Source organism: Pelobates fuscus, chromosome 5, assembly GCF_036172605.1.
Source record: "Pelobates fuscus isolate aPelFus1 chromosome 5, aPelFus1.pri, whole genome shotgun sequence".
Taxonomy (NCBI): Eukaryota; Metazoa; Chordata; class Amphibia; order Anura; family Pelobatidae; genus Pelobates; species Pelobates fuscus.
The window spans coordinates 69,481,421-69,509,117 of record NC_086321.1 but is presented as its reverse complement, the minus strand read 5'-3'; the positions used below and the strand labels follow the sequence as shown (position 1 = coordinate 69,509,117).

The following is a 27,697-nucleotide window of genomic DNA, read 5'->3' as shown; positions in this document are numbered from 1 at the left end:
ATGAAATTGATGGCTATCGACCACGTCCCTATGCCTAGGAGAGGTGGTGACCGCAAAAAGATGCTCCTTCAACGAGAACTATTCTGGATAAGGACACTACAAACAGTTCATCCGCATGGACTAAATGAAAAATATTCATTATCTGCTTTTTTGTGATCTTGAAATATTTACAACCTGATGAATACTGACATAGGAGATGGGGGCTCACCCTTGGGGTTAGGCCACCTCTCTATATATTCAGTTTCGAGGATGGTTATTCTCTTCTCACTCTGTCTCGGTGGTTAAAAATATAGATTCAGCGATGGCATGGGTATCCACTTTTTGGTGGAATTACCACATGTATCATCCTCTGTTATTGCCTTGAATTATGAGTATAGTATCACCTTAAATCTATTGATATACCTAGGTGACTGGATGTAATGTATTTTGGGCTTAATTTGCCTACCTGTTGTGATAGGTATTTCTCTTTAACTCCTCATTGATAACGACAAAAGAAGTCTTAATTTTCCTTGTTAGGTCTAGCTTTCTCGCTCTAAGCAAGTGGACAGGGTATTTACATGCCCAAGTGAGTGGTGGCAGTAATCTTGCCCCTATTTTGCATACTTGTATATTTGTATGTTTGCTCCTTCATATATATTATTGCCTAGGACATATTTAATCTCTGTATTTCTTTATTTTATTATTGCATTTTTCAGTAATGAGGGAATTCTTCGTATACTTTGGCACTCATGTGTGCTGGCCCTTAAATGATATATTTAGGACAAGTGGGTCTTGGTAATAACGTAATACCTATGTCCATATCTCTAATTTCCTTGGTTTATAAGGATGGACATTATAATATGGGTCTATATGCAATATTATTTAATTTAATTTGATTTCTACTGCTTCCTCAGTCTTTTGTGTCTTTGTTTTTAGTTGTTGCCATGGATTCTGTTACCACGGCAACAGCCTCCCCATGATGCTTCCGGTCGAGTGGTCACGTGTAGCGGTAATGACGCCGGCGCCACGTTATGACGTCATTTTTTGGACGCACGCACTGACGTCGGCAGAACCCGCGGGAAACTCAGACCGAGCTGACAGGGAGATGCAATTATCTCGGTGGTGGGTAAGTTGATTGCCAATATGTATATTTGTATATATATGTGTTTTTATGGTTTGTACATTAGTCCTGATGAAAGTCTGTGGTTAGCAGACTGAAACGTCGATTTTTTTTCAAGAGAATTAAAAGCTAAGTTTTATCTGTATTTACAAGTCCTGGGAGTGCTATCTTATTTGGATTCTTTGTATTTTGCTGGACAAGCACCGGGCATACATACCTTGGGAGTGGAGTGCAAGATTATTTTTCTCTTTATATATATATATATATATATATATATATATATATGCAGAAAGTAGATAGAGCACTCCAGAGGTCTTTGTTCAAAGGTGGTTTATTCGGTGAAGAAAATCAACGTTTCGACCCTAAGGTCTTTGTCAAGATATTAAAACAAGTGCAACAGTGACATTATATAGCCTAACCAATAACAAAGTAATCACTAACCTGAGAAAGCTGTGTATCCCCAAACCATGTGTGGACGCTATGCTGTAATTGGAACCGGTGCCGTAGTGATTCTGTCGGCGGATAGTGACGTCACAAAAATGCGACCGGAAGAGATCGTGAAGGTGCATCTAGGTAACCTAGGCAACGGTCCGTGAATGTGAAAATGGGCTGTATAGTGAAGTGACCGTAGCTAAAAGAATATGGGCAAAAGATTATATTGCTAATTGAACTGGACAGTCATATGGCTAGCTAATGCTTATAGATTTCCTCTTTTACCATATCATCCAGTTCAATTAGCAATATAATCTTTTGCCCATATTCTTTTAGCTACGGTCACTTCACTATACAGCCCATTTACACATTCACGGACCGTTGCCTAGGTTACCTAGATGCACCTTCACGATCTCTTCCGGTCGCATTTTTGTGACGTCACTATCCGCCGACAGAATCACTACGGCACCGGTTCCAATTACAGCATAGCGTCCACACATGGTTTGGGGATACACAGCTTTCTCAGGTTAGTGATTACTTTGTTATTGGTTAGGCTATATAATGTCACTGTTGCACTTGTTTTAATATCTTGACAAAGACCTTAGGGTCGAAACGTTGATTTTCTTCACCGAATAAACCACCTTTGAACAAAGACCTCTGGAGTGCTCTATCTACTTTCTGCATACATACCTACGCTCTGCAGCACCAAGGCTTTTTTACATTTTGTATCATCTTTAAGGTAGAGTGCCAGACTTTGAACTTTTTATATATATATATATATATATATACATATATACATATAAAATAAAAATGATGGTTAGAGCACAAAAAACACAACAGATGCAAAAATCAGTCAGATTTAATAAACTGAACCAAAAAAATCGATCTAAATGTGTTGGTGATAAATCTCACTCCTCTTCCTCATTTGCAATATGTGTCCTGACTGTGTGAAATATGAAGTCATTTTCTAAATCATTAATATAATTGAAAAAGAAAATGATCATCACATGTAAAAAGGTTAATATAAGTTATAGGGGATTTCATTGTTTCATTCAGTGATATCATTTCAAGAGAAGTGACAGTCTCCTTTTAATGCTTTCAGGTTTTTTTTTTTTAATATTAAAAGTGCACATGTAAACAAATGTCAAATTGCTAATGGCACAAGTTCCCCCACAGAGCAAAATGGAGAAAAAACTCCATCTGAAATAACACACATTTCAGTATAGGAATTGTGTTCCATTTTTAATAACAGTAGAATAGAGGTATTGTTAGCTCAAAGGAACGAAACAATACGGAGGCAAAGAGGGCACAGAGGGCTATACAAAATGAGAGAATGAAACAAAACAGAAAATAATGGTTTAAAGAGGACAAAGGTGGAGGATAAGTACAATAATGCTACATATAATAGAGTATTGTTTAACTCTAAAAATAAAAGAGCAAATTGTCTCAATTGTCTATCCAAAGAGCCCAGACATCTTTAAACATTTCAAATGAATAATGGTTCATGGTTGTCACCCTAACTCTGCATGTCCTCAGAGATTTTGGTCATATCACATTTATTTTTAGTACAAACTGTACACAATGTTTTAGTTGTCTAAAGTAGTCATAAAAATCACCAGCAATAGAATCTTCAGGAAATGACTGCATCTCATCAGAATATGTGGTTATAAATTTTAAGTTCTAAAATATATTTTTCTGCATATTGGGTAAAATAAGGTTTTAGTGAAAACTGCTACTCCCTCTAAAAAAAGGACAAACACACGGTTTGATGACACATATGGGTGCTTCTTTTATTCTGAAGAATATGTTATATAGATTTGACAGATGGATTCTGATGGAGTTGCAAGATGTTGCATCGTATGTACCTCCGTCAGTGTGCCCAACACTGTTGAGTATTATGAGTGTCACTGTCTTATCTCACCTATCTACACTGGTTTACTCCCCCGGGACATGAAACATACTCATTGTAGTCTGGCAGCCTAGTCAGTATCACATATTACAGTCCACCAGGAAATATCCAAGTGGGCAGTCCAAGCCTGGAGAGCTTTAAACCTTAGGAGCTGAGCCACGATGAATTACTAATAGATGAATCAATATTTATGTATTATTTTTTTCAGAGGCGGAATACATTTAACCCCTTAAGGACACATGATATGATTCCCTTTTATTCCAGAAGTTTGGTCCTCAAGTTAAATATTGCATATCTTGATTTTTTTTCCATAATAAAACTTAGATCAATATTTTGAAAATCAGGCTGGATTAAAAAGTAATTTATCATATTTTTCTTCTCTCTCCATCACATACCTGACATTTCAAGTGGCATTTACAAATACCAGCCTAAGAATTGGCACAAAATGTAATGTCTGCTTTAGACACCTGATTGTTTCAGAGACAGTTGTTAAATGTACAATCCTTATCAACTCCTGTTTCTTGCATTGATGATTATCTTGTCATTAACTCTCCTACATCAACAGTGCATATACTGCTGGTTTTTCATTTCTAAAAAAAAAGTGCTTCCTTTCTCAGCATGATCAAAACATACTTGTACTTTAGAGGAGCCAACAATTTTACTGAATTTTATTGAATCAAGGCTACAAAAAAGTGTGTGTGTGTGTGTGTGTGTGTGTGTAACAGGGGGTTGCCTTCTAATCACCAATATCCCACCATTATTATTTCAGAAGATAAAGGAATACATGAAAAGGCATTCTTTTCTGTTAATTATTTTTATTATTAGACATTAGTGCAATTCGTTTTGTTCCGAATGTACATTCAGATGAATTTCGTGAAATTCGGACATTCGTATGCGTATGAATGTCCGAAGTTCGAATTGCCGAATTTCCGAATTGCTGAAGTGCCGAAGTAAACCAAATTGCCGAAGTCAGGAATTGACGGAGTTCCAAATTACCAGAGATCCAAATTGCTGGAGTTCCGAATTGCCGGAGTTCCGAATTGCCGGAGTTCCAAAAGTGGGTTAGGGTTAGGGTTAAGGTTCAGGGTTAGGGGTAGGGGTTAGGATTTAGGGATTAGGGGTAGGGTTAGGGTGCGAATTGCCAAATTTGCGAATTGCCGAAGTCCCGAATTTTGGAAGTGTCAAACCGAACTAAATGCCATTGGTCCAAATTGCCAAAGCAGACACATTTTTTAACTTACCCGAATTTTCGAACTGAACAAAATGTTTTGCCCATGAACATCCCTATTTATTATTGTATAAAAATAATAAAGTATAAACATATTTGTCAGTGCTCATTTAATTGTTTTTTTCGTCCTTCAACCGCAATATATGGTTTGTTCTTTTTTTTGAGCTGGTACATATATTTATATATTTGCTGTTTAAAAGTTAACCACTTTCAAAATTAATCCAAAGTAAATTAAATTATCAGGACAAAATTAATAATAGCTGCCTTAAAGAATTTTTCTACTTCTGCTGGTTTGACCTTTAATTTGAAATTCACTTTGAATTCCATTTGGATTCTTACTCCAATTTATTTTATTTAACATGAACTACAGATGGATTCTGTAGATTTAAAAAAACAAAAACTTGTTATAGTAATTAAAGTGGTTTAAAGAAATATCTTGGGTAACATCAGTAATGATCAGAGCTTACACTGGCTTTAAAGAAATAGTGAATGCAATAAAAACGCTACAGCATATTGAAATGCAGTGACATATGCAGCTACCTTCAGTCAATTGCTTCTTGTTGAAACCTAGCTGAAGAAGGTGCTCAATTCTCCTTGTTATATGCACATGTTAACCAATCATTGCAGTTCAACATTCCAAGAAAAAAAGAAAACATTGCAAATGTAATGGAAGAACTGAGGCATTGCATTGACATAATCATTCAGATCTCTTGCTATGCTTGAAATTTCTGATTGGAGATAAATTAAATTGAGTGGTCTTAATGTAGAAAGGCCACACCTTTCTACAGAAGGTCTCAGAGCTGTAAATGCAATCCAGAGCAAAGACCAAACCATAAAGTTAAAGGAACTGTCTTCAGAGCTCAGAAACAAGATTGGTCAGGACACAGAACTTTGGAAGACTACAAGCACTGCAACACTCTACTGATCTGGCCTTAATGGTAGATTGGCCTCTCCTCACTGCAAGACACATAAAAGCTCACTTGAAATTCGCAAAAATGCACCTAAAGAATGCTCAGGCTGTGAGAAACAAGATTCTCTGGTCTGATTAAATGAAAATGTAACTGTTTAGCTTCCAATCAAACCATCATGTCTGGGGGACCCCAGGCATTACTCATCACCTGTGCAATACCATCCCATCAGTGAACCACGGTGGTGGTAGTATTACCACCAAGCAGTTTTTGGGTGATTGACCTTTTGGAGATTGAAGGAAAGCTAAAAACAGCAAAATACTGTGATATCTACATTGAAAACCTAGCCCAGAGTTCTCAGGACTTTAGACTGTTCCGATGGTTTACCTTCCAACAGGGCAACTATCCTAAGCATGCAGTAAAGACACCACAAGAGGGGCTTGTGGAAGAGACTAGTCAGCGAATATACTTGACTGGCCTAGCCAGAGCCTGTATCAGAAGTGGATCTAAAGCCCAAACTGTGGAAGGGCACTGCTGGATTTTGTGACAAATTCTAAAGGTGAACACATACATCCACAAAACTACAGATTAATTTACATACATGCGTACAGTGAAAAAAATCTTCACATACTTGGGCATGCAGCTTCAATTATGACACTGACACTGATATGCTGTTTTTTTCCTGAAAAATTTAAAATATGCCTCCTTCCCCTGTGTGTGTTGCCGGCTTAAAGGGTTTCTCCAACCCTTTTTTTTTTATTTAATTAGGATAATTCCCTATGCTCCCTCCTAAAAAAAAAAAAAAAAAATACTCAAGGAGATTTTTAAAAGTAAGATTTACTTACCTTTAATACAAAAATTGATACCGCATTCAACATGAAGAAAATATAAAGATTTATTAGCAGACCATTGCCATATACCTGAATACAACTCCAATTTCTATATCACGAGAGTGAAGATATATAATCTTAAAGTGACAAGTGAAAAATAAAATTACCAGGTGCTTTAGATGTGCTTAAAGTGCTAATATTAATAAAACACACTGTCAACGTTCCTATATGTACAAATCTATATACAGCAAGATCAATCACAAGATAATAAATCAATATTTCTATGGAAATCATGGCGTTATGACGTGCTGACGTGCGGATGTGCCCACGTGCGGTATCGTCGTGACGGAGGAGGAGGGGCAACCGCCGGCGAGGGGGATGGCGGGTGATGGCGGGCTTTGAAGCGGCCGCTCTCTGATGAGGCGTCTGCACTCCTGCCGGCATCCTCGCGTCAGCTTTGATGGTTCATCCTAGGAGGCTCATACACCGCTCCCCCCCCCTCAACATAGCCCTTAACTCAGCATATAATAACGGCAGTTCGCTTTTGCTGTGGCTCTGCCTCGGGTGAGACTTCTCTCCTCTCAAGTGAAGGTACTTTTCATTTTCTACGTGGCTGCTTTCTTTTTTGTTTTGCCATAAAACTGCCACAATTCTGATATAACAAAAAGACTATTGGAAGGAACTGGGTTGTTTAGCCCCCAAGGACCAACATGGGTATTACCCTGCTCATTTCCTGAGACAGAAATCTGGATATATTTTTTTTTTAACTGTGATTTTTTTATTTTTTTATTTCAGTTTTTTCTCTCTTTGGGGTGTTGGATGTTTGGAACATTTGGTAGAATCAGTTTCAACTAATCTAACTTTCCTCACCTGTGGTCTATGAGGTTTTTTTTTTTTTTTTTTTTTTCCTGTCAAGAACCTGGTTTACTTCTTAGAGTGACAGGGGTTGTGGTTTCTTAACCTTAAGAATCTGTCCAAACGAAAAGTTGAGAGCTCTCCTAAACGTTTTCAGCCTATCATTGCTGCCTAAGGCTGCAAGTATTCAAAATAACCATGTGGGAGAACTTATGTTTCTTTTCTGAATAACGCAGCTGGGGCTCTCGACACTGTTAAAGTTTTGATGCGCACATTATAATTTTATACTTTGCAATTATATATATCCTCTGCCTATATATCACATAATATAAGTGGCAATACAATACAACTGAATATGGCTTCAAAGAAATCCACTGAGAATAAATCCTCATCAAGAAAGGATAAGAGAGAGGTCTCACAGGACAACTCATTAAATGCCTATTTCTCCCCTCAACATCACAAAAACCCGAAGTTGAAAGATAATGCTAATGACTCTACTCTTGATGCATGTGAACCCGAGGGGTTAACTACTATGGAAAAGGATCTAATTACCCCTACTTTATTACGCACTACTTTAAGATCGCATTTGGAAGAAATTAAGAATGAATTGGCGGTGACCGCGGCAGAAATAAAAATAGAATTTAAACAAGAGATAAATCTCCTTGCGGTCAATATCCAAAGGATGGAGGACCAATTTAAAGCAATTGACTTCCAAGTTAAATCTCTTACAGATGAGAATAAGAAGGCCCAAAGTAAGATCTTGGCCCTTGAAAATAAATTAATTGATTTGGAAGATCGCAGTCGTCGTAAGAATTTACGTTTTAGGAATATCCCGGAGAAAGATAGACAAGAAGACACCAAACAAATTCTGCTGGACTTTGTTGCAACATTGGGAATTCAGTTTGACCCACATGATCAAATAATAGAAAGGTGCCACAGGATATTCAAACCCCAATCTATGCAGAAAGATCTACCAAGGGACATTATTGCGTGTTTTTTTTCTTATGAATTCAAAGAATCAATTCTAAACTCTGTCAGAACTGGGCAAAGTAATTCTGGACGTTTCCAAAACATTCAGGTCTTTCGGGATCTATCGTATGAAACTCGTCAAAACAGGAAATTATTCAGCTCAGCAACCCAAATTCTCAGAGCTCATAACATAAGATATAGGTGGCTATATCCCCTAAAGCTGTCTCTGACACATGAAGAAAAAAGAGAGACTTTTGATTCAAATTCAGATTTACTTGAATGGTTGAGGGGCAAGAAATTACTATAGCAGATCCAGAGTGCTCTCTGGGGCTAGGGGGAGGGGGGAGGGTGAATCAGGATGATTAATAGATAGGGCAGTTGTTTAACTATCTGACTTAGCTGTGTTTTTTTTTTTTTTTTTTTTTTTTCTCACGGTTTAGGTGTGTTAGGTTATTAATATGATTAGATAACAGGATTTTTGGAGTGGTGGTTGCTTAGTCTCCTGATATGTAGAGATGATAAGGGTATAATAATCGTATAATAAGTACAATAAGCGTAAAAAGTAATAGCACTACTACAGAATAATTTAACCAACTATTGCGGTCAACGCAAGGGTGCAAATAATAGATATAAAGTAAATTGGTTGTTTGCTGCAACGTTTTGGGAATTTTGGACACTAATTGCCACACACTGTATAATGTTTACTAGCCTAATTGTACCACTATAACACTATCTTTTTTTTTTTTTTTTTTTTTTTTTTTTTAGGCCTATGCACAGATAGGTCGAAATAATATAATAGCACGATTCATTAATACAGGTATTGCAATTAATATTTCTCTATGGGGTTGAGTATGGGATAATATATGTAATAGCACTTATACAGAACAATTTAGCTAATTTGGATGACCCAAATGAGGTGATAAATAATAATAATGTATGTAATAGGTTTGATGCAGGCTAGATAGATGCTAATTGAGAGACACTATATAATGACTATAACGTCAATTTAACACTACTATAAAGAATTTGGGTCTGGTTTGTGTGTAGATATCCGGACACAAAGTAACACAAATGACACTTTTTTTTTTTTTTTTTGTATATTGTCAACATTTCTGTAAGATGCTAAATATTATACAAGGTGTGTAATGGTGTCACCATAGAACAATTTAATTATTATGGTTGACCTATTGACGGTGGCGCACAATGTTTAGACTGTGCTTTCGACGAGGATAAGTGGCTTCCCATAAATATTTTGATATAATCGAACATAACTACACAATGAGATGCTATGATCCTATAGATCTATAATAATGGATACTGTTCCGTGGTGATGATCACAACATAGTGTATCTAACAGCACTTTTATAGAATAATCAGATCTATGGTTACGGCCTAAAGTTGGGAATAAACCATTTAAGGATATCTGGCCTATCCATAGATAACACCATGCAATATAAGGACATAGGGTTTTGATATAAATGAATATTTTCTATCACTACTCACTATGCTTAAGTAGTGTAAGGCTTGGCCTAACCACTACCGAGTGGCAGGGGCACACGGACAATCCTGTATCAGGAGTCCGTATGCTATGCCACTCGGATGTATAGTGGTATACAATAAAGGCTGATATGTATTGCGTTTATTACGTTTGAAATTAACTGAAATAATTGGAATCTTGTCTATTCGTTACTAGAAGAGGTCACTGTTTTATTCTCTATCTATTGGAAATAGCATGATCCTACGAGGCTGCCTTTTTCCTTTTTTCCTTCCCCTTGCCTCTCGATGGGTTGCCCCTCTTGGTGTAGTACTACTACACTGTTTCCGTTGATTTCTATTTCAATCAGAAATCTACGGGTTAAAAAAGAGAAAAAAGAACTATGTTCTTTTTAAGTCTGTTTTATGTTGTGTATTGACGCTGAATCTACTACGAATTTATTCGGCGAGATTAGGTGCAATATGTTTGTTGTTGTGTTTTTCTATGGGTGTTTTTTTTCTGTCCTTTTTCTTTAGAGCAAACGATACCCTTGACAAAGATATCTTATCTAATGATACTAAAGCTTTCTTGCCTCCAGACATCGGGGCGTCGATTAGTTTAATAGATGCGCAATTTTCAATAACTCCAGATGCTTAGGTTTTTATCACTGAATGTTCAGGGCATGAATACTAATAAAAAAAGGAGAAGACTATTCAATACTCTTAATGAGCACAATGTACAGGTGGCATTCTTACAAGAAACTCATTGGCTCAAGGATATCAAACAAAGATGGGGAGGGCATAAATACTCTAATATTGTCCACGCCTCACTAACAGAGAACAAAAAAAGAGGAGTTGCAGTTGTGTTTAATTGTAATATAGAGTTGGAAATTAAATATATTGAATTGGATCCAGAAGCGAGATCCATAATTATTGTTTGCATTATTGATAAAGTGACCTACACTCTTGTCAATGTCTATCTGCCGAATGTTGATCCTATGACTAAATTTGCTACCATAATGGACCGAGTCGATAAAGTATCAAAGGGACATTTAATCATAGCGGGGGATTTTAATTGCGTATGGGATCCTAAAATGGACAAGACGCATATTTCAAAAAAAATTTCTAATAAAAGAACTATTAAGCAGGCTAAAAGACTTTACAATATTTCTAAACAATATAATATCCATGATATATGGAGACTATTACATCCCACTGATAAAGATTACTCTCATCAATCATGTGTGCACGGTACGTATGCTCGCATTGATTTTTGTCTCCTTGACGCAAATTCGATATCTCTGTGCAACTCAATTGAAATCAGAGAGAGTCTATGGTCAGACCATAGCCTTATATTAATGGATCTTGGAAATAAATCCCCTATGGCCCGTACTACATGGAGATTAGACGATGCCCTTCTTAATGATGCAGACAATAAAAAGGAATTAATTCAATTATTAAATAATTTTTGGCTAGAAAATAGTTCCTCTGATACAACACCGGCAAATAATTGGTGTACACACAAAGCCGTTATGCGTGGTTACTTAATCAAATTAGCCCATAAAATGAGGGTTCTTAATGGTAAGACCCTGACCGATTTATACATTGAGTTTTATAATATATCGAAACTTAACAAACAGAAGCCATCTATAGAATTAAAAATTAAGCTAAATACTTTAAAAAAACAGATCAATTTGAAGGTTGAGCAAAAAATCAAATTAAATATTCACAAACTAAAATTAAACAATTATTATACGGGAAACAGGGCAAATAAAAATTTGACAAAAAGACTGCAAAACCACTATGCCAAAAATAGAGTCGAAAAATTGACAGATGGACATAGGATCTATTCGACACCGTCTGCAATTGGGGAGAGATTTAATCAATTTTATGAGGACTTGTACAATCTCAAACTGTCCCCTAATTTAAACGATACTCAAAATTATCTAGCCTGTACCCAGATTCCTAAAGTTACACCGCAAGACCTAATAATTTTAAATAGGCCCATTTCGGAGGATGAAGTCAAATTGCAAATAAATAGACTTCCTATTAACAAAACTCCGGGACCAGATGGCTTTACGAATATGTATTATAGACAGATGCAGCCTCTATTAAGTAATCCTTTAACAGAAATGTTTAATCAAATAGCCCTAAATAAATCTTTTCCATCTGAATTGTTGCAGGCGAATATTATTCCAATACTGAAACAAAATAAATTAAGCTCTGACCCCAGTAATTATAGACCCATAGCGTTAATCAATACAGACATGAAGCTATACGCGGCAATAATTGCCGATAGAATTAAGAAAATTATTTCGTCACTGATTCACCCTGATCAAATTGGATTTGTCCCAGGCAGGTTAGCATCCAACAACACCAGGAGAATAATCGACATTATAGATTGGGCCAATAGAAATGAGCTTCCCCTCCTGACCCTGTCATTAGATGCCGAGAAAGCATTTGACAGGGTCGGGTGGGGCTATCTTAGTGAAGCCCTTAAGGCTTTTGGACTCATGGGCTGGATACACAATGCCATCATGGCTCTCTATTCTTCTCCCTCCGCCAGAACTGTGGGTCCGAACATCACAGCAGGGTGGTTTTCACTCAAAAACGGTACGCGACAGGGATGCCCTCTTTCTCCTCTGTTGTATATTTTGTCTATAGAGCCATTGGCTATTAACATTAGGAACAATGCATTAATAAAAGGTGTACAAACCAATTCGTTGAACGCTAAAATATCTCTCTATGCGGATGATGCGCTACTTACGTTGACTACCCCTGAGTCGTCTTTAAAATCTTTAATGTTTGAGATCGATAGATACTCTGCTATCTCAAATTTCAAGCTAAATATAAATAAATCTACGGCAATGTTTATGAACTTGAATAATGAGATAGTAAATAGTTTAGTCTTAAGCTATAAATTTATATGGACCGATTCACAGATAAACTACCTGGGATTAGTTATAACGTCTAAAGTGTCAGAAATAATGGAGCGGAATATCTCGATTCTTATGAGAAATATGAACCTCAAACTTAGAAAATGGAGAAATCTAGAAAACTCCTGGCAAGGAAAAATAAACATCATTAATTCATATATTTTGCCTAAATGGCTATATTTGTTTTCCATGATTCCGCTTGGGGTTTCCAGACCTTGGTTGGCGATGATCCAAACATATTTCAACAATTTTATCTGGAATAACAAAAAACCAAGAATTGCCCAAAAGATCTTAACCAAAAAATTGACAAATGGAGGCCTACATTTCCCTAGTATTCTTTATAGTTATCATGCTAACATTATTAGGCATATATATTTCCTTCAGGACCCTAAACAGGTCTTGGAACCATGGTATATTATGGAGGCGAACGTGGCCCATGTAGATAAATTACAATATTTGATGTGGACAGCTACAAGTAAAAATTTAGTAAATTCGCCTATAAATAACTCAGCGATACTATCGCAAATATTAGAAGAGTGGATACTAATTAAAAAAAAATTAGGCCTAATAAATATGATACCTAAGACATGTCCCTTGGATATATTCCAACTACTTATACAAGACTTTTCGTTAAAGAATTGGGTCTGCGCGGATAGAATAAGAATTGCAGAAATTATGCAGGGAGACAATATCCTACCCTTCCAGAATATTATTGATTCTCTGCATATTCCTCGCAGAGAAATTTTTACTTATCTCCGCATAAAAAACTTTATTCACAAAAACGTGATTAAATCATCTTCCATTTTTGCTAAAAAGCTAGAGGTCATATTTAATTTCCAATCTATTAATAAGATTATGTCTGCTGCAGCATCAATGTTGGAACCTCTTAAGGAGTCTCCCCACAGCTTGATTAAGACGTGGGAACAAGAACTAGAACTGCAAATTTCTCTGGACGATTGGAATGTCTCTTTGAGCCTGGTGAATAAATATATTCACTGTTTGAATCTGTCTGAATGCCACTTTAAAGTCCTCCACAGATGGTACTATACTCCGGCAAGATTGGCGAGAATGTTCCATAATTCCGATCCAACTTGCTGGAGATGTGGTTCTCATCCAGGTACTTACATACATATTTGGTGGGCCTGTCCAGCTGTCAAATATCTATGGTCTTGGGCCTTTTATATTTTTACAACTGTGACTACTAATAGAATTACGGAGAATGCCGCTTCTGCTCTTTTACATCTAAACCTGTCATTTGATGCAAAAAAAGACATTTGTTTTGCTATTCATTGTTTAGTTGCTGTTAAAATTATTATAGCGAGACATTGGAAATCATCTAAGCCGTATAATAAACGGTTATTGATTGATCAGGTCCTGTTCCAAATATCTATGGAACACGAGATGATCAACAATGATAACTCGAAGAAAAAACAATGGTATGGTGATTGGCTGTATAAATATAAGATATTATTTTGCTCCTCCAATAGCCCTTCTTGATTATATTATTATTCGAAATTTAGCAGTTGACATATGGAAAGCGAGGAATATAGATAAGTGATAATAAAATACATATAAGCGAGTATTGAAACTAATCGATCATGTTGCTCTAGATTTGGTGTGGGGCTTTTATTGTTTGTGTTTTTGTTTCTCTTTTGTGATTGTAGACTATGTCCGTATATATACTGTGCTATAATTGAATACAAGACAAATCTTGATGATATATAATTTAATAGAATGCTATGTGATTCTGTATTTGTCTGCTAAACAAAATATGAGACCAGTATATTGTTGTATATGTAAAGGAAAAAATTTTCTAATAAAAAACTATATAAAAAAAAAAAAAAAAAAAAATATTTCTATGGAAATCTCATCCAGTATTCAGTAATTCCTGCAGGGAAATATTCTTATTTGTAGTTCACTAGTTGCTTTGTGTATAGTTCATTCCATCAGGAAAAAAATAATTTAACAAATACCGTATTTATCGGCGTATAACACGCACAGGCGTATAACACGCACCTCATTTTTAGAAAGAAATTCCAGGAAATTTCCCCCCTCATCCCATAGTATTCCCCCCCCTCATCCCATAGTATTCCCCCCTCATCCCATAGTGTCCCCCCTTTCCATAGTATTCTCCCCCCTTTCCATAGTATTCTCCCCCCTCCCATAGTATTCTCCCCCCTCCCATAGTATTCCCCCCTCCTCCCATAGTATTCCCCCCCTCCTCCCATAGTATTCTCCCCCCTCCCCTCCCATAGTATTCTCCCCCCTCCCCTCCCATAGTATTCTCCCCCCCTCCCCTCCCATAGTATATAGTATTCTCCCCCCTCCCCTCCCATAGTATTCTCCCCCCCCCTCGTATTCTCCCCCCCCTCCCCTCCCATAGTATTCTCCCCCCTCCCCTCCCATAGTATTCTCCCCCCCTCCCCTCCCATAGTATTCTCCCCCCCTCCCCTCCCATAGTATTCTCCCCTCTCCCCTCCCATAGTATTCTCCCCCCTCCCCTCCCATAGTGTACTTTCCTCCCCCTCCCCTCCCATAGTGTACTTTCCTCCCCCTCCCCTCCCATAGTGTACTTTCCTCCTCCTCCCCTCCCATAGTGTACTTCCCCTCCTCCCCTCCCATAGTGTACTTTCCTCCCCCTCCCCTCCCATAGTGTACTTTCCTCCCCCTCCCCTCCCATAGTGTACTTTCCTCCCCCTCCCCTCCCCTCCCATAGTGTACTTTCCTCCCCTCCCATAATTACTTACCTGTCCTGAAGCGTGGGCCGGCTTCACACCGTGCACCGCGGAACAGGAACTTTAATTTAAGGTTCCGGTTTCCGGCGGGACTGAAAGGAAGTGTGCACACTATTGTGCACACTTCCTTTCAGTCCCGCCGGAAACCGGAACCTTAAATTAAAGTTCCTGTACCGCGGTGCGCGCTGTGAAGCCGGCCCACGCTTCAGGACAGGTAAGTAATTATGGGATATCGGCGTATAACACGCACCCACGATTTTTCCCCTATTTTCAGGGGAAAAAAGTGCGTGTTATACGCCGATAAATACGGTAATTAATTTCAGCAGTGACCATATTTGATGTAACATACATTGGTTGTACTGTATACTATAGAAAAAAAAGGTTTGCAGCACAAGAATTCCATGTAGCAAAAAAATTTGAACAAGCAGGGAATATCTCCCTATATTGCAAAAACATGTGTATACATCCAAATTATTTTATGTGCACAGGAGGTATATACAAAATTATATAGAAAAGTTAAAAAAAAAGACATTAGAAAAAATGGGGAAAAAAAAGAGAAAAATAGTCTGAATGTATATATACATATATCATGACAGGAATGCGGTTTAGATCTGACCCCTGATGTACTGCATCTTTGACTCCAGAATATAGAAAAATATAAAGATGGGTGTAATGTCCAATTCCTATGGCTGCATACAGTTTCAGATGTGAAATTGGAGTTGTATTCGGGTATATGGCAATGTTCTGTTAATACATCTTTATATTTTCTTCATGTTGAGTGCGGTATCAATTTTCGTATTTGGATATTACATTTTTTGGCCTGAGGGGGTGGCCAAAATACCGGCACCTATAATCTGATTGAGTGCTAACACACTTTGTAATTTTTACTTTCCTTTATCCAGCACTGGACGAACACTGCGGCGCTGTTTGGCGTACCCCCATCTTATGTCATAGCAACCTCATCATAGTCCAATCAATGGATAAAGTTTATAAAGTTTTTGATTGTAGGGTTTAACCAGCTCTGAACTGGCATGAGGGCGAGGGAAGTGGAGGAGCGATGACTGGGCAAAAGAAATGTATCACTAGAGGCAGTGGCGTACACATGACCTATGGGGCCCCGGTGCAAAAATTGATCCGTGGGCCCCCCCCGCACACTTACTCTGCGCAGGCCGGGGCCGCAACACATGGCGGCGGGCACCTGGTCGCAGGGGTTGCAGGGCTGCGACCGCGGTATGTACACCAGTGGCACACTTAACGGACCACTACAGACACCCAGATCACATCAGCTCAATGAAGTGGTCTGGGTGTCAGGTCCCTCTAGTTTTAACCCTGCAGCTGAAAGCATAGCAGTTTCAGAGAAACTGCTATGTTTCACTGAGGGTTAATCCAGCCTCTAGTGGCTGTCTCACTGACAGCCGCTAGAGGAGCTTCCGCGATTTTAAGACACTGAACGTCCATAGGAAAGCATTGAGTAATGCTTTCCTATGGGCGGTTTGAATGCGCGCACGGCTCTTGCCGTGCATGCGCATTCGGAGCTGAGCGGCGGAGGGATCCCCAGCGCCAAGGGAGTCCGGCGCTGGAGAAAGGTAAGTGCTGAAGACACACACACTCTCACGAACAGATGCATACACACTAGCTACCAGACAAACACATTTACTGACAGAGACACACTCAGCGACAGACATACATACACACTCACTTACAAAACATACTCTCACTGACAAACACACACTCACTAACAGACATCAAACAGACTCACTAACACAAACACACTCAGTAACAGACACACACAGTAACACACTCAGTAACAGACACACACAGTAACACACTCACTGACACTCACTAGCAGACACACTCACTGACACTCACACTAACAAACACACTAACACTCACAGTAACACTCACAGTAACACACAGTAACACTAACACACACACTAACACTCACAGTAACACTAACACACACACACTAACACTCACAGTAACACTAACACACACACTAACACTCACAGTAACACTAACACACACACTAACACTCACAGTAACACTAATACACACACTAACACTCACAGTAACACTAACACTCACAGTAACACTAACACTCACAGTAACACTAACACACACACACTCTAACACTAATACACACACACACACACTAACACTAATACAAACACTAATACACACACACACACACACTAACACTAATACACACTAACACTAATACACACACACACACACACACTAACACTAATACACACACACACACTAACGCATTTTTTTTTTAATTTAATCCCCCCAGCCTCCTTACCTTTTGGAGTGCTGAGGGGATTCCCTGGGGTCCAGTGGTGCTGCTGGGCTCCTTGGAGGCCGGTCACCCGGCGGGCAGTCAGGCGGGCGGGCGCGCGAGGGAGCACTCTCCCCTGAGTGCTTCCTCTTCAGCTCCCTCGCGCGCCGCGTACTGATACCGGCGCCGGAAGATGACGTCATCTTCCGGCTCCGGTATCAGTGCGGTGCGCGAGGGAGCTGAAGAGGAAGCACTCAGGGGAGAGTGCTCCCTTGCGCACCGGCCAGCCTGACTGCCCGCCGGGTGTAAGCAGGGCCAGCCTCGGGGGGGCCCGGAGGTGGCCGGCTCCTGGGCCCCCCAGGAGAAGAGGCTGGCCCAGAGCGTACATACCGGGTCGCAGGGGCGGCCGGGCCCCCTGGCGGGCCGGGCCCGGTCGCAGCCGCGACCCCTGCGACCCTGGTATGTACGCCACTGACTAGAGGGGGTAAGCACATAGGGAGGCATGCAATCAATGTTTAGGGAGGAAGGGCAGATAAGAGCTTCCTCTTGCAGGCTCTGCTGGCAAAGGAGAAACTGTCATGTTTGTTGGCAATGGGCAATGCTAGCTTACAACAGACTTTTTATTTTTTGCACAGAATTGACATTAGGCCGTCTAGAAGAGAGTTCTGGGCTGTTTAAGTCGCATGTGCTGGGGGTGCAACTTGCCTCCAGCACACAATTCAAAATATCTCAGGATGTGTAATGTTTCAAGTAGAAACACTGCACATACAGACTCCTACCACCATCACCACTTCATAAACAACTTCCCCAGGGAAGCCAACCCCACTGCTACATAAACACAGAGCTGCAGAATAAGCCTCCCCCTTAAACAAATAATACAAGCAACCCACACACACACAAACACACACAGTCCTCACAGCCACAACACAATTAACAAACCATATACATACACACAACCCCACAAGCAGCCTTTCCCATGTAATACCACATGCAGACCTACACATACACACACCACCAAACACACAATGTGATATCATTCACACAATTCTACAAGCAGCTCCTATGCACAGCCCACATTCATAGGCATTAAACACAGTACCACAAACTACTCATTAGTGGCAGAACTAAATGAGAGAGGGCCCTGACACATCTGTATACACATACACACAGATACACACACCAACACACAGGTGATAGTGCCGCCACTTCTACTCATGAACATATACAGTACAATAGACTCCCCACATACACATGATTACAACTCTACAACGCAACAGCAGCACCCAAAAATAGCACAAGGAGAATACACCAACGTACACAACTCAATTTAAGAAAATAGCACTGGCACACCAAGGGAATTCAAGATTTTGTTTTGGCACAGTATTACTAAAAGTTTGTCTACCCCTACTCTACAGTATTGCAATATGGCATGTATTACTTTATCACAGAGCTCTACTGTGATGTGTAATGTGTGTGAATCATAACATAATTTGTAACAGTGCTAATATAATACATCATACTTGAGTTAATTATACACCACATTATGGGGTTATTGCTGTTGGCCCAGAAAGCTGTGTCTTTAAATAAAACTGTCTGCCCATGGCAGAGGGAAAGCATGAGATAAATAATTTAAATTTGTAGCAAATTTTGCATAGATTACTTTCTTTTGTCAGCAGCAACTTAAAAAGAAAATACATTTTTATTTTCCAGGTTGCTTTCATGGCTTCCATGGCAACCCATTTTAGCAACATAAACAGCGGAATCATTTTCAGCAGTGTGGAAACCAATGTCGGAAATTTTTTTGATGTCATGACAGGAAGATTTGCAGCCCCAGTGACAGGTAAGATATATGAATTTAATCTGACTCAGACAATAATATCAGCAGATATTGACTCAGACAATAATATCAGAAGACGTGCTTGTGTGTTTTATATATATATATATATATATATATATATATGTGTCTGTGTGTGTGTATACATCCCTTTTCTGTATTTTGAGTCCTGACTGATGTAGCATAACATTTACATACTAATTCGCTGTGGTAACATCTTTTTCACATAATTATGTGCAATTTAGTTTTTTTTCTAACACAATACTTTTTTGTTTGCGAGCTATACGTCTGTACCATGATAACGCCATTGAGAGGATTGTCCATAATATTTGTATCAAATATGCATGGCATTTGCTGCTGCATATCACTATGAATTGCTAACAATAACACAATTGCTGGGCACTGTGGCTTCTCTGGCAAACAAGTGAGCAGGGCCGGTGCAAGGATTTTTGCCGCCCTAGGCCCCCCATATGTTCTGCCCACCACATGACATCACAATGCCCCACCCATATGCTCTGCCATATGGGCCAACACCTGTTCTGCACAAAGTGTCTTTTATCTGAAAAGGCAGTGTGTTTACATTAAAAAGCCTGCAGGCACAGGCTTTAGACACTAGAACCACTACATTATGCTATAGTGCTTCTTGTGACTATAGTGTCCCTTTAATGTGAGGTAAATTAGAGATTAGTGCCACTAATAATATATTGGATTGCCGACTTACCACCAGATGAGGACAAGAGGACGATGATGGGCTCAGGCTGCAGTCTGGCTCCAAAGGTCTGGTGTAGAAGAAGCTCTCTGGAGACTGTAACAGTGCTCACAATAATTAACGAACAGGAAGCAGCTCCATTTTATTGGGTTCCTTACACAGCTCATGGTCTGGGCCCCCAGTGCCTGACCGTGAGTATGCCTACAAGGCCCACCCATAAATCCCCCTACATGGCCCACCCATGAGTTATCATAGGGAGTGGAGTGTATGTGTGTAGGGGATGTGGTATGTGTTATTGTAGAGGATGTAATATGTGTGTTCTTATGGAATATAGTGTATAGGGATACAAATTTGTGTAAGGTATGTAGTGTGTGTATAGGGGATGCAGTGTATGTTTGTGTGTAAGGAATGAATTGTATATTTCTTGGTTTGTGTTTAAGGGATGCAGTGTGTGTCTGTAAGGGGTGCATTGAGTCTGTGTAAAAGATGCATTTGTTTGAGAAGCAGTGTGTGTGTGTGTGTGTGTGTGTGTGTGCGTAAGGCATGCATTGTGTGTTTCAGTGTTTCTGTTTGTGTGTGTGTGTGTAGGGATGCACTGTATGTTTCTGAGTATGTGTAAGGATGCATTGTGTATGTGTGTAGTGTAATATAGAGGGTTTGTGGGGTAGGATAGGGACTGAGAGGGGAGCAGCTCTTTATTTTTTAATTTTTTATAGTGCTCTCCCCTCTTGTCAATTAGTGATCTCCCCTTCCCTCCTGTATCTCAATGTTCTCCCCTCCTGTTCCTTAGTGCTCTCTCCTCCCCTCCTGTCCCTTAGTGCTCTCCCTTCGTCCCCTGTCCCTCTCCAGTGGTCCTTTCACTCCCCTCTCTCCCTCCTTAGTGGCCTTCTCACTCCTCCCTTAGTGGTCCTCTCACTCCCCCCTTCTTCCCCCTAAGTGGTCCTCCCTCTCCCCCCTTAGTTTTCCTCCCCTCTCCCTCTCTTAGAGGTCCTCCTCCACAACCCCTTAGTGGGTCTCCCTCTCCCCCAACTCCTTATTGGGCCTCCCTCTCCCCCCTCTAGTGGTACTCTTCAGTCCCCTCTCCCCCCCAGTGGTCCTCTCACCCCTTAGTGGTCCTCCCTCTCCCCTCACCCCCTTAGTGGTCCTCCCTCTTCCCCCCTCCCCAACTCCTTAGTGATCCTCTCACCCCCCCCCCCTTGGTGGTCCTACCCACCCTTAATAGTCCTCTCCTCCCTCTAAGTGGTCTTTTCCCTCCTCCCCACCCCATGGTGGTCCTCCTATCCCCCTTAGTGATCCTTCCCCTCTTCCCACCCTAAGTGGTCCTTCCCCTCTCCCCCCCCCCCCGTTGGTCCTTCCTCCCTGTTTAGCTTCCGGGTACAGGAAAAAGAAGCTCCTGTATCGCGGTCCGTGCCGCCATGCTACAATGAGTGATCGGCAGGAGGGAGCGCTGTGCACTTCCCTTCTGCCGATCACTCAAATCTGGCGCCCTAAGGGCTGGTGCGCCCTAGGCAACTGCCTAAGACGCCTATAGGACGCGCCAGCCCTGCAAATGAGAATGAACATGTGTTATGTGAGCAATGGCATGATTGCCAAGGATGGCGGGCATACTATGCTGTCCTTGGGGACCCAGCTCTAAACGCCGATGGGCAGCATAGTACATCACGCCATCCTATGTACTTACCTGCTTGCTGGTGATCCTCCGATGGCAATTGAGATGGCGGGACTTGCCTGGCATCCCAGGGAGTCCTCCTGCTGCTGATCCGACCCTCCCGGGCCATGTGATCGCAAGGTCCTTGCGAGGACCTCACGATCACTTGGATGGAATGTTTGTGTTTGTGACTAAGTGACTACTTAAAAAGACTGGACATACCCCATTTGCAATACCTTGGGTTGTCCACTATTGCAAATGGTATGCCATAATGGGGGTAATTCTCATTCCTAGGCTACCATACGGTCTCAAAGGCAACGTAACCCATCTGGCGAATTTCAGTGTGAAAAAAACTGAAAAATGTAACATACTATATTTGACCCTGTAACTTCCCAAAACACCATACAACATGTACGTAGGAGGTACTGTTTTACACGTGAGACATCGCTGAATACAAATATGTGTCTTTTATTGCAGTAAAAGCAAACAGTATTATGACATTCACAAATAAAATGTCATGCTGAACTAAAAAAAATAAGAAAATCTTAATTTACCACATTGTTTTACATTTTATTCATATTAAAATATGTTTCATAGCTAAATATTTAATGTTAAATGAAAGCCATATTTCTCCTGAATAAAATTATATATAATAGGTGTGGGTGCACTTAATATGAAACATGAATATGAGGTGAATTACGGTTGAACCGACATATCTTCTGTCCGTACTCCCTCCTCTGATGCTCGCCTTCAAGACTTCTCGAGGGCTGCATCATTCCTGTGGAACTCACTTCCCTCCTCCGTTAGATGCTCACCCAGTCTCCACTCCTTCAAAAAAATCATTAAAAACCCACTTCTTCATAAAAGCATATCAATTAAACTGTTTATATCTCCATACTGATTCCTCTCTTGCAACTGCCATTAGTCTAATACTATCCTTACCTTTTGTGTCACTTTACCCCACTCCCTCTCGCCTCTAGCATGTAAGCTCATTGAGCAGGGCCCTCAACCCCTCTGTTCCTGTGAGTCCAACTTGTCTGGTTACAACTACATGTTTGTTCGTCTACCCATTGTAAAGCGCTGCGGAATTTGTTGGTGCTATATAAATAACACAATAACATAATAAATTAATAAATATAGTCAAATTCCAAGTTTTGTTTACATTTTATTTTGATTAAAATGTGTAAATTTGGCTCAGTCCTTAAGGGGTTAATAATGTCCAACAGGGCATTATACATTATATTAAAAGTAAAAGTAAGTATTAGAGTAACCCTTTTAACCTTATCTGCTTGTATAGTTAGCCCTGCAGTCAAATTAATGGGTAATTTCTTTAAGAATATTTAAATAATATATTGGTATGACTAAATAGACCTTTACTGGTCTTTAAGAGGTTAAATTAAAAAACAAAATGAACAACACAGTGAAAATTGCTTTGTACCTGATTAGGCAACAAAACACATTACTCATTTTCAGACAAGTGCTGTATATTTGATGATGGTCATTTGTCTGCATAACGTTTGATACATTAGTGAAGCTACATTTTTTTTATTCGAAAGAGTTACCTAAACGTAATTTACTTGAGGGATTCACGATGGTGTATTTACCATTGTATCAACATTCTCACATGTCATTGTAACCAAGGTGAACTAATGCCTGACTTAGTTTCATTAAAATCATGTTAACGCCTAGGTTTCCCCATAGGTTTCCGTTTTTAATTGTGTTTAGAATACATTTTAATCCCAGAATTAACAGCGATAAAGAGTTTTATATCATCTTTCTTGCAAAATGTCAATGGAGCAATCAGCTATATTATTAATTATGGAATTATAAATCAAAATAATATATGTGCGTATACTCCCTTGTTTACAGTATTTTTTTTTTTTACAGTAACTCCCTTTAAAATCATCTTTTTCTTTTATACTACTGCCAGATATGGAATATAGAATAGACTGGATGAAGGGAAACCCAATGAAACCACATGTGTGCAAACTAATAGGTTAATTCATTAGACACTATACCAAACAGGAACCACACTCAATCCACATAAGCTAAGGGTGCTAAACCAGACCATGGGCCAGCACAATCCCAACATTCGGAAATATCGTTAATAGAGGAGAGGTCCAGGCACTCAAATAGCTTCATGCACATTTATTAGAACAAACAGAACACTGCAATGTTTTGACCCACAATTGGGTCTTTGTCAAGCTTGACAAAGCCCCAATCGTGGGTCGAAACATTGCATCTCTAATAAATGGAACAAAAGCTATTGGAGTGCCTGGACCTCTTCTCTATCACCGATATTCATTAAACGCTGACCTGTAGGAAAAATAAAATAAAATTGTAAACTTTAGGACAATATAACCAAGCTGAATTTCAAGCTTAATTTGAATGATACATTTAAGGTCAAAATAGTTGTACAGGAAAGATTTTCCCAGTCAGCTAGGCTTTCCGTTCGACTACTTCTGCCTTCAATTTAAAATTCACTTTGAATTCCCTGCACTTCTCACTTAAGTGAATAACCCTGAGTTTGAGAATTGTTTTCCAAATTAGCTATTTAGATTACATTTTAGCAATTTGGATTTAATGCACCATAATTCGCAGTTTGATACATAAACCCCATGTATTTGAATGCCTGATCACTCTCCATGCTTTATAAATGTCTAAGATTATCGAACACATACTAGGCATGGATCATACCACCCAAACTCTCAAGTCAGAGCTGGATTACAGCTCCGAAAAAGTGTAAGTGCACATCTTGCTATTTTTTTTATTTCCGATTACTACAAAAAACATATTACACTATTAGTTCCTGCACTCTTTATCGTTCCATATACTTGTTTAAGGACAACCCAGGTGCTACACCAACCCCTCTGTTTTATTTGACTTTTACTCAACCTGACAAAAAAGACACTGGGTTTGGTTGTTAAGCTGCCGAACAGAACAGTACCAGAGTTTGCCAGATTTCGCTAAGGTTTTTTTGTTGCTTTTCTTTTTTTGCCTGTTAGTATATGTAAGATAGATATTAACAATTTTGAGTCAAACCTGAACACTCAGAACCTAGTCATACAACAAGACAGAGAGGCAAAGAGAAGCAGTAGGTTAGCAGTACTTATAATTGCTTGGTTTAATGCAATTACTGTAAGGGACAAGCTATTTAATGAAAACCAAATGTGTAATATCAATAGAACAAGCTAGACGGTCAAGGAAGCACCATAAGACACTAGTTAAAAGAAAACTCCAGATTCCATAGCACACTGTACACTGCCACTTACAATGGGGGCTAAGAGGACTTGCACCATAACCACTACAGCACACTGTTATGAATATGATACTTGGACTGTTCTTTTAAAAGCAGAACAGGGGTATAAATAGAAAACCAAGTTACAATCAAATGTTATTGGTTATCACAAGTACCCATGACTTTACGCAAATTTGTGTGCCTAAATAAGTCTGTACATGGATACATTTCTTAATTCCCACAGCTTGGGAGAAGCTGTAATGGGTGCAGAATCATATGGGACAAAAATAAGGCTTTGGGCCACCGTGATAAATACTTTGAATTAAACATTACTTGTATTGATGAACTGATTCCTACAGTATTTTGGGTGGGGGACTGGTTCAAGTACTTTTAACATAAAAGTAGGTTTACAGTCTAAAAAAAATGCATATTTCATATTTGCTTCTTAGTTGTAAATTGTATGGGAGAAAAGTTACCAATTAATACTTATCGCATGTATAGTCATTGAATCCACAATTATTTTATTTATTCCTTAACTGAGTGCACAATATAATTTAGAGCGATTTATGCTAGTGCTGGTGGCCATGAATGAACAGCTTCAAATGGTCTCTGGGGCTTTTTTTGTGCGCAAAGTACTCATTAAATAATAGCGTAATGTACATTAATTAAAAAATGATTGCTTCTTCGTCATCTTCTTAAAAAAAAAAAAAAGACTATTGGCACGGAACAGATTAAAGAAAAAACAATAACCGAAGATGTACTCTGCCCTGTTAATTAAAGATGGCTTTTTTTTCTTCATGCAAATTTTTTGAGCAAGCGAAAGAAATGACACCTTTATTTCAAAATCATCATCATGAAAACATAATGATCATATATACCTGCAAAGTGCTACTAATATTAATCCAATTATTAAATAACTTTTGAAATAATTCATGTTTATGCCTGTTATTTTTGTTCCTTGTTACAGGTGTATATTTTTTTACATTTCATATGCTCAAGCATGAAGAAGTTGACGATGTATATGTGTACCTAATGCATAATGGAAATAGCATAGTCAGCATGTACAGGTAGGTTTTAAATGTACCATTTTTCCTAGGTTATTTTAATACTTATATTTATTAATTTTTTTGTATTTCTGTGGTGACAAAGAAGAATAGTTTCTAAGTACTTTCTTAAAAAAAATAAGTTGGGAAAATAACTTTTAGAGTCATATACAATGCCGATTAGGCTCATCCATTGAGTAGACTCTTGCTTACCAGTGCCACATTCTCTTCAAGGGTAAGTCTAACTTACTTGAATCTACCATCATCGGAGTGGCTTGTGTGTGACACTCTCTGCTCCATCCCTTCCTGTGTGTATTCTTCAAAGTCATAACGCCCCTGTTATTCTAACCTCCATCCCTATCTAAATATTGCTCCCAACCTCCCATTTCTTGTCCTGTGCCCCTCTATCCTGTCTACACACTCTACTTGCAGCACACTCACGGACACTCAACTTTTCTCACTCTCAGTTAAGACTCTCCATGAGAGCCAGAGAGGGGACGACTTTGGTGATAAACTTAATTTGTATATGGTTATATTACTATGCTAAACGTGAACCTGTTATTGAAATAAACAAAATGTTATTCGCAATGCACAGAGATCAGAATATTCATTACACATCTGTAATATAAAATATGTGGACCATAAAAGCCTGGAAAAAAACTGCACAACTCAGATTTAGTTACATGTGGCCATATCATACGTGGGCTTAGGTTTAATGTTGTTGAATAAGCTTTTCAAATGATTTAATAATTTTGGTAAACGTTTGAAATAAAAAAATGCAACATATCAATATATCAAAATGTTACTAACTACATTTTTTTTTAATGATGTTAAATCATTTTAAACGTTTATCCAAAAAACATTAAATAATTAGTAAATAATATTTAATTTGAAGCCTTAGTTCATACATTTGCCACAGTTCAAAATCTTGGTGGTCCCAACTCCCAGTCATTATTCTATAAGTGGTAATTTGATCTTTTAGTCCTTCCTGCCTTGCTTTGACAATAGGAATGTGCTGGGAGATACGTGACTCGTTACACATTTAGTGAGTGACGTGTGTGCATTTTAAAAACTCAGAATCTTGTTTTCAGATAATAAAGAAAGACACAACGTGCCCTATATTTTAATTAATGCAATTGTGAAATTACCAAAAATATAGAGCAGTATACTTTACAAAACTCTATGAATACATAACAACAGCTATCTTAGATGACAACATAATGCTTAGTCCATGACTGTACAAAAGTACTTAACTTCGGATGGGTCTTACCATGGTTCTGTACAACACAACTGAAACTTCTAAAATATAGTCAATTAACGAAATTTCTTCCAGTTTTGCATGTATACAGAGTCTCCCTCACTTTATCTTTTTGGAGACACTTTTTTTTTTCAGAAACAATCTTAGCCCAGGACTCCAATTTAAATCTAAATATCCTGTCAGTTTTGAAATCACTAAACAGTCTTTCTCATGTCTGCATGCCAATGATGTATAATATTTATCTTTATATAAATTATTGCACAATAGCAAAACTGTGACCTGTGTACTGATCGGTTTTGTGGTTGGATAAAT

The 27,697-nt window shown here is 38.9% G+C and overlaps 1 protein-coding gene across 2 annotated transcripts in view; it reads left to right on the top strand.

Annotated features, from left to right (window-relative positions):
* C1QTNF3 (C1q and TNF related 3) overlaps positions 1-27,697 on the top strand; it is an 82,891-nt gene that overhangs the window by 52,432 nt on the left and 2,762 nt on the right. For both annotated transcript variants that reach the window (XM_063456842.1, XM_063456841.1), the window contains exons 4-5: positions 19,366-19,495; positions 26,052-26,151. In XM_063456842.1, the coding sequence (XP_063312912.1) occupies positions 19,366-19,495; positions 26,052-26,151 (230 nt within the window). The remainder of the gene's footprint in view (positions 1-19,365; positions 19,496-26,051; positions 26,152-27,697) is intronic.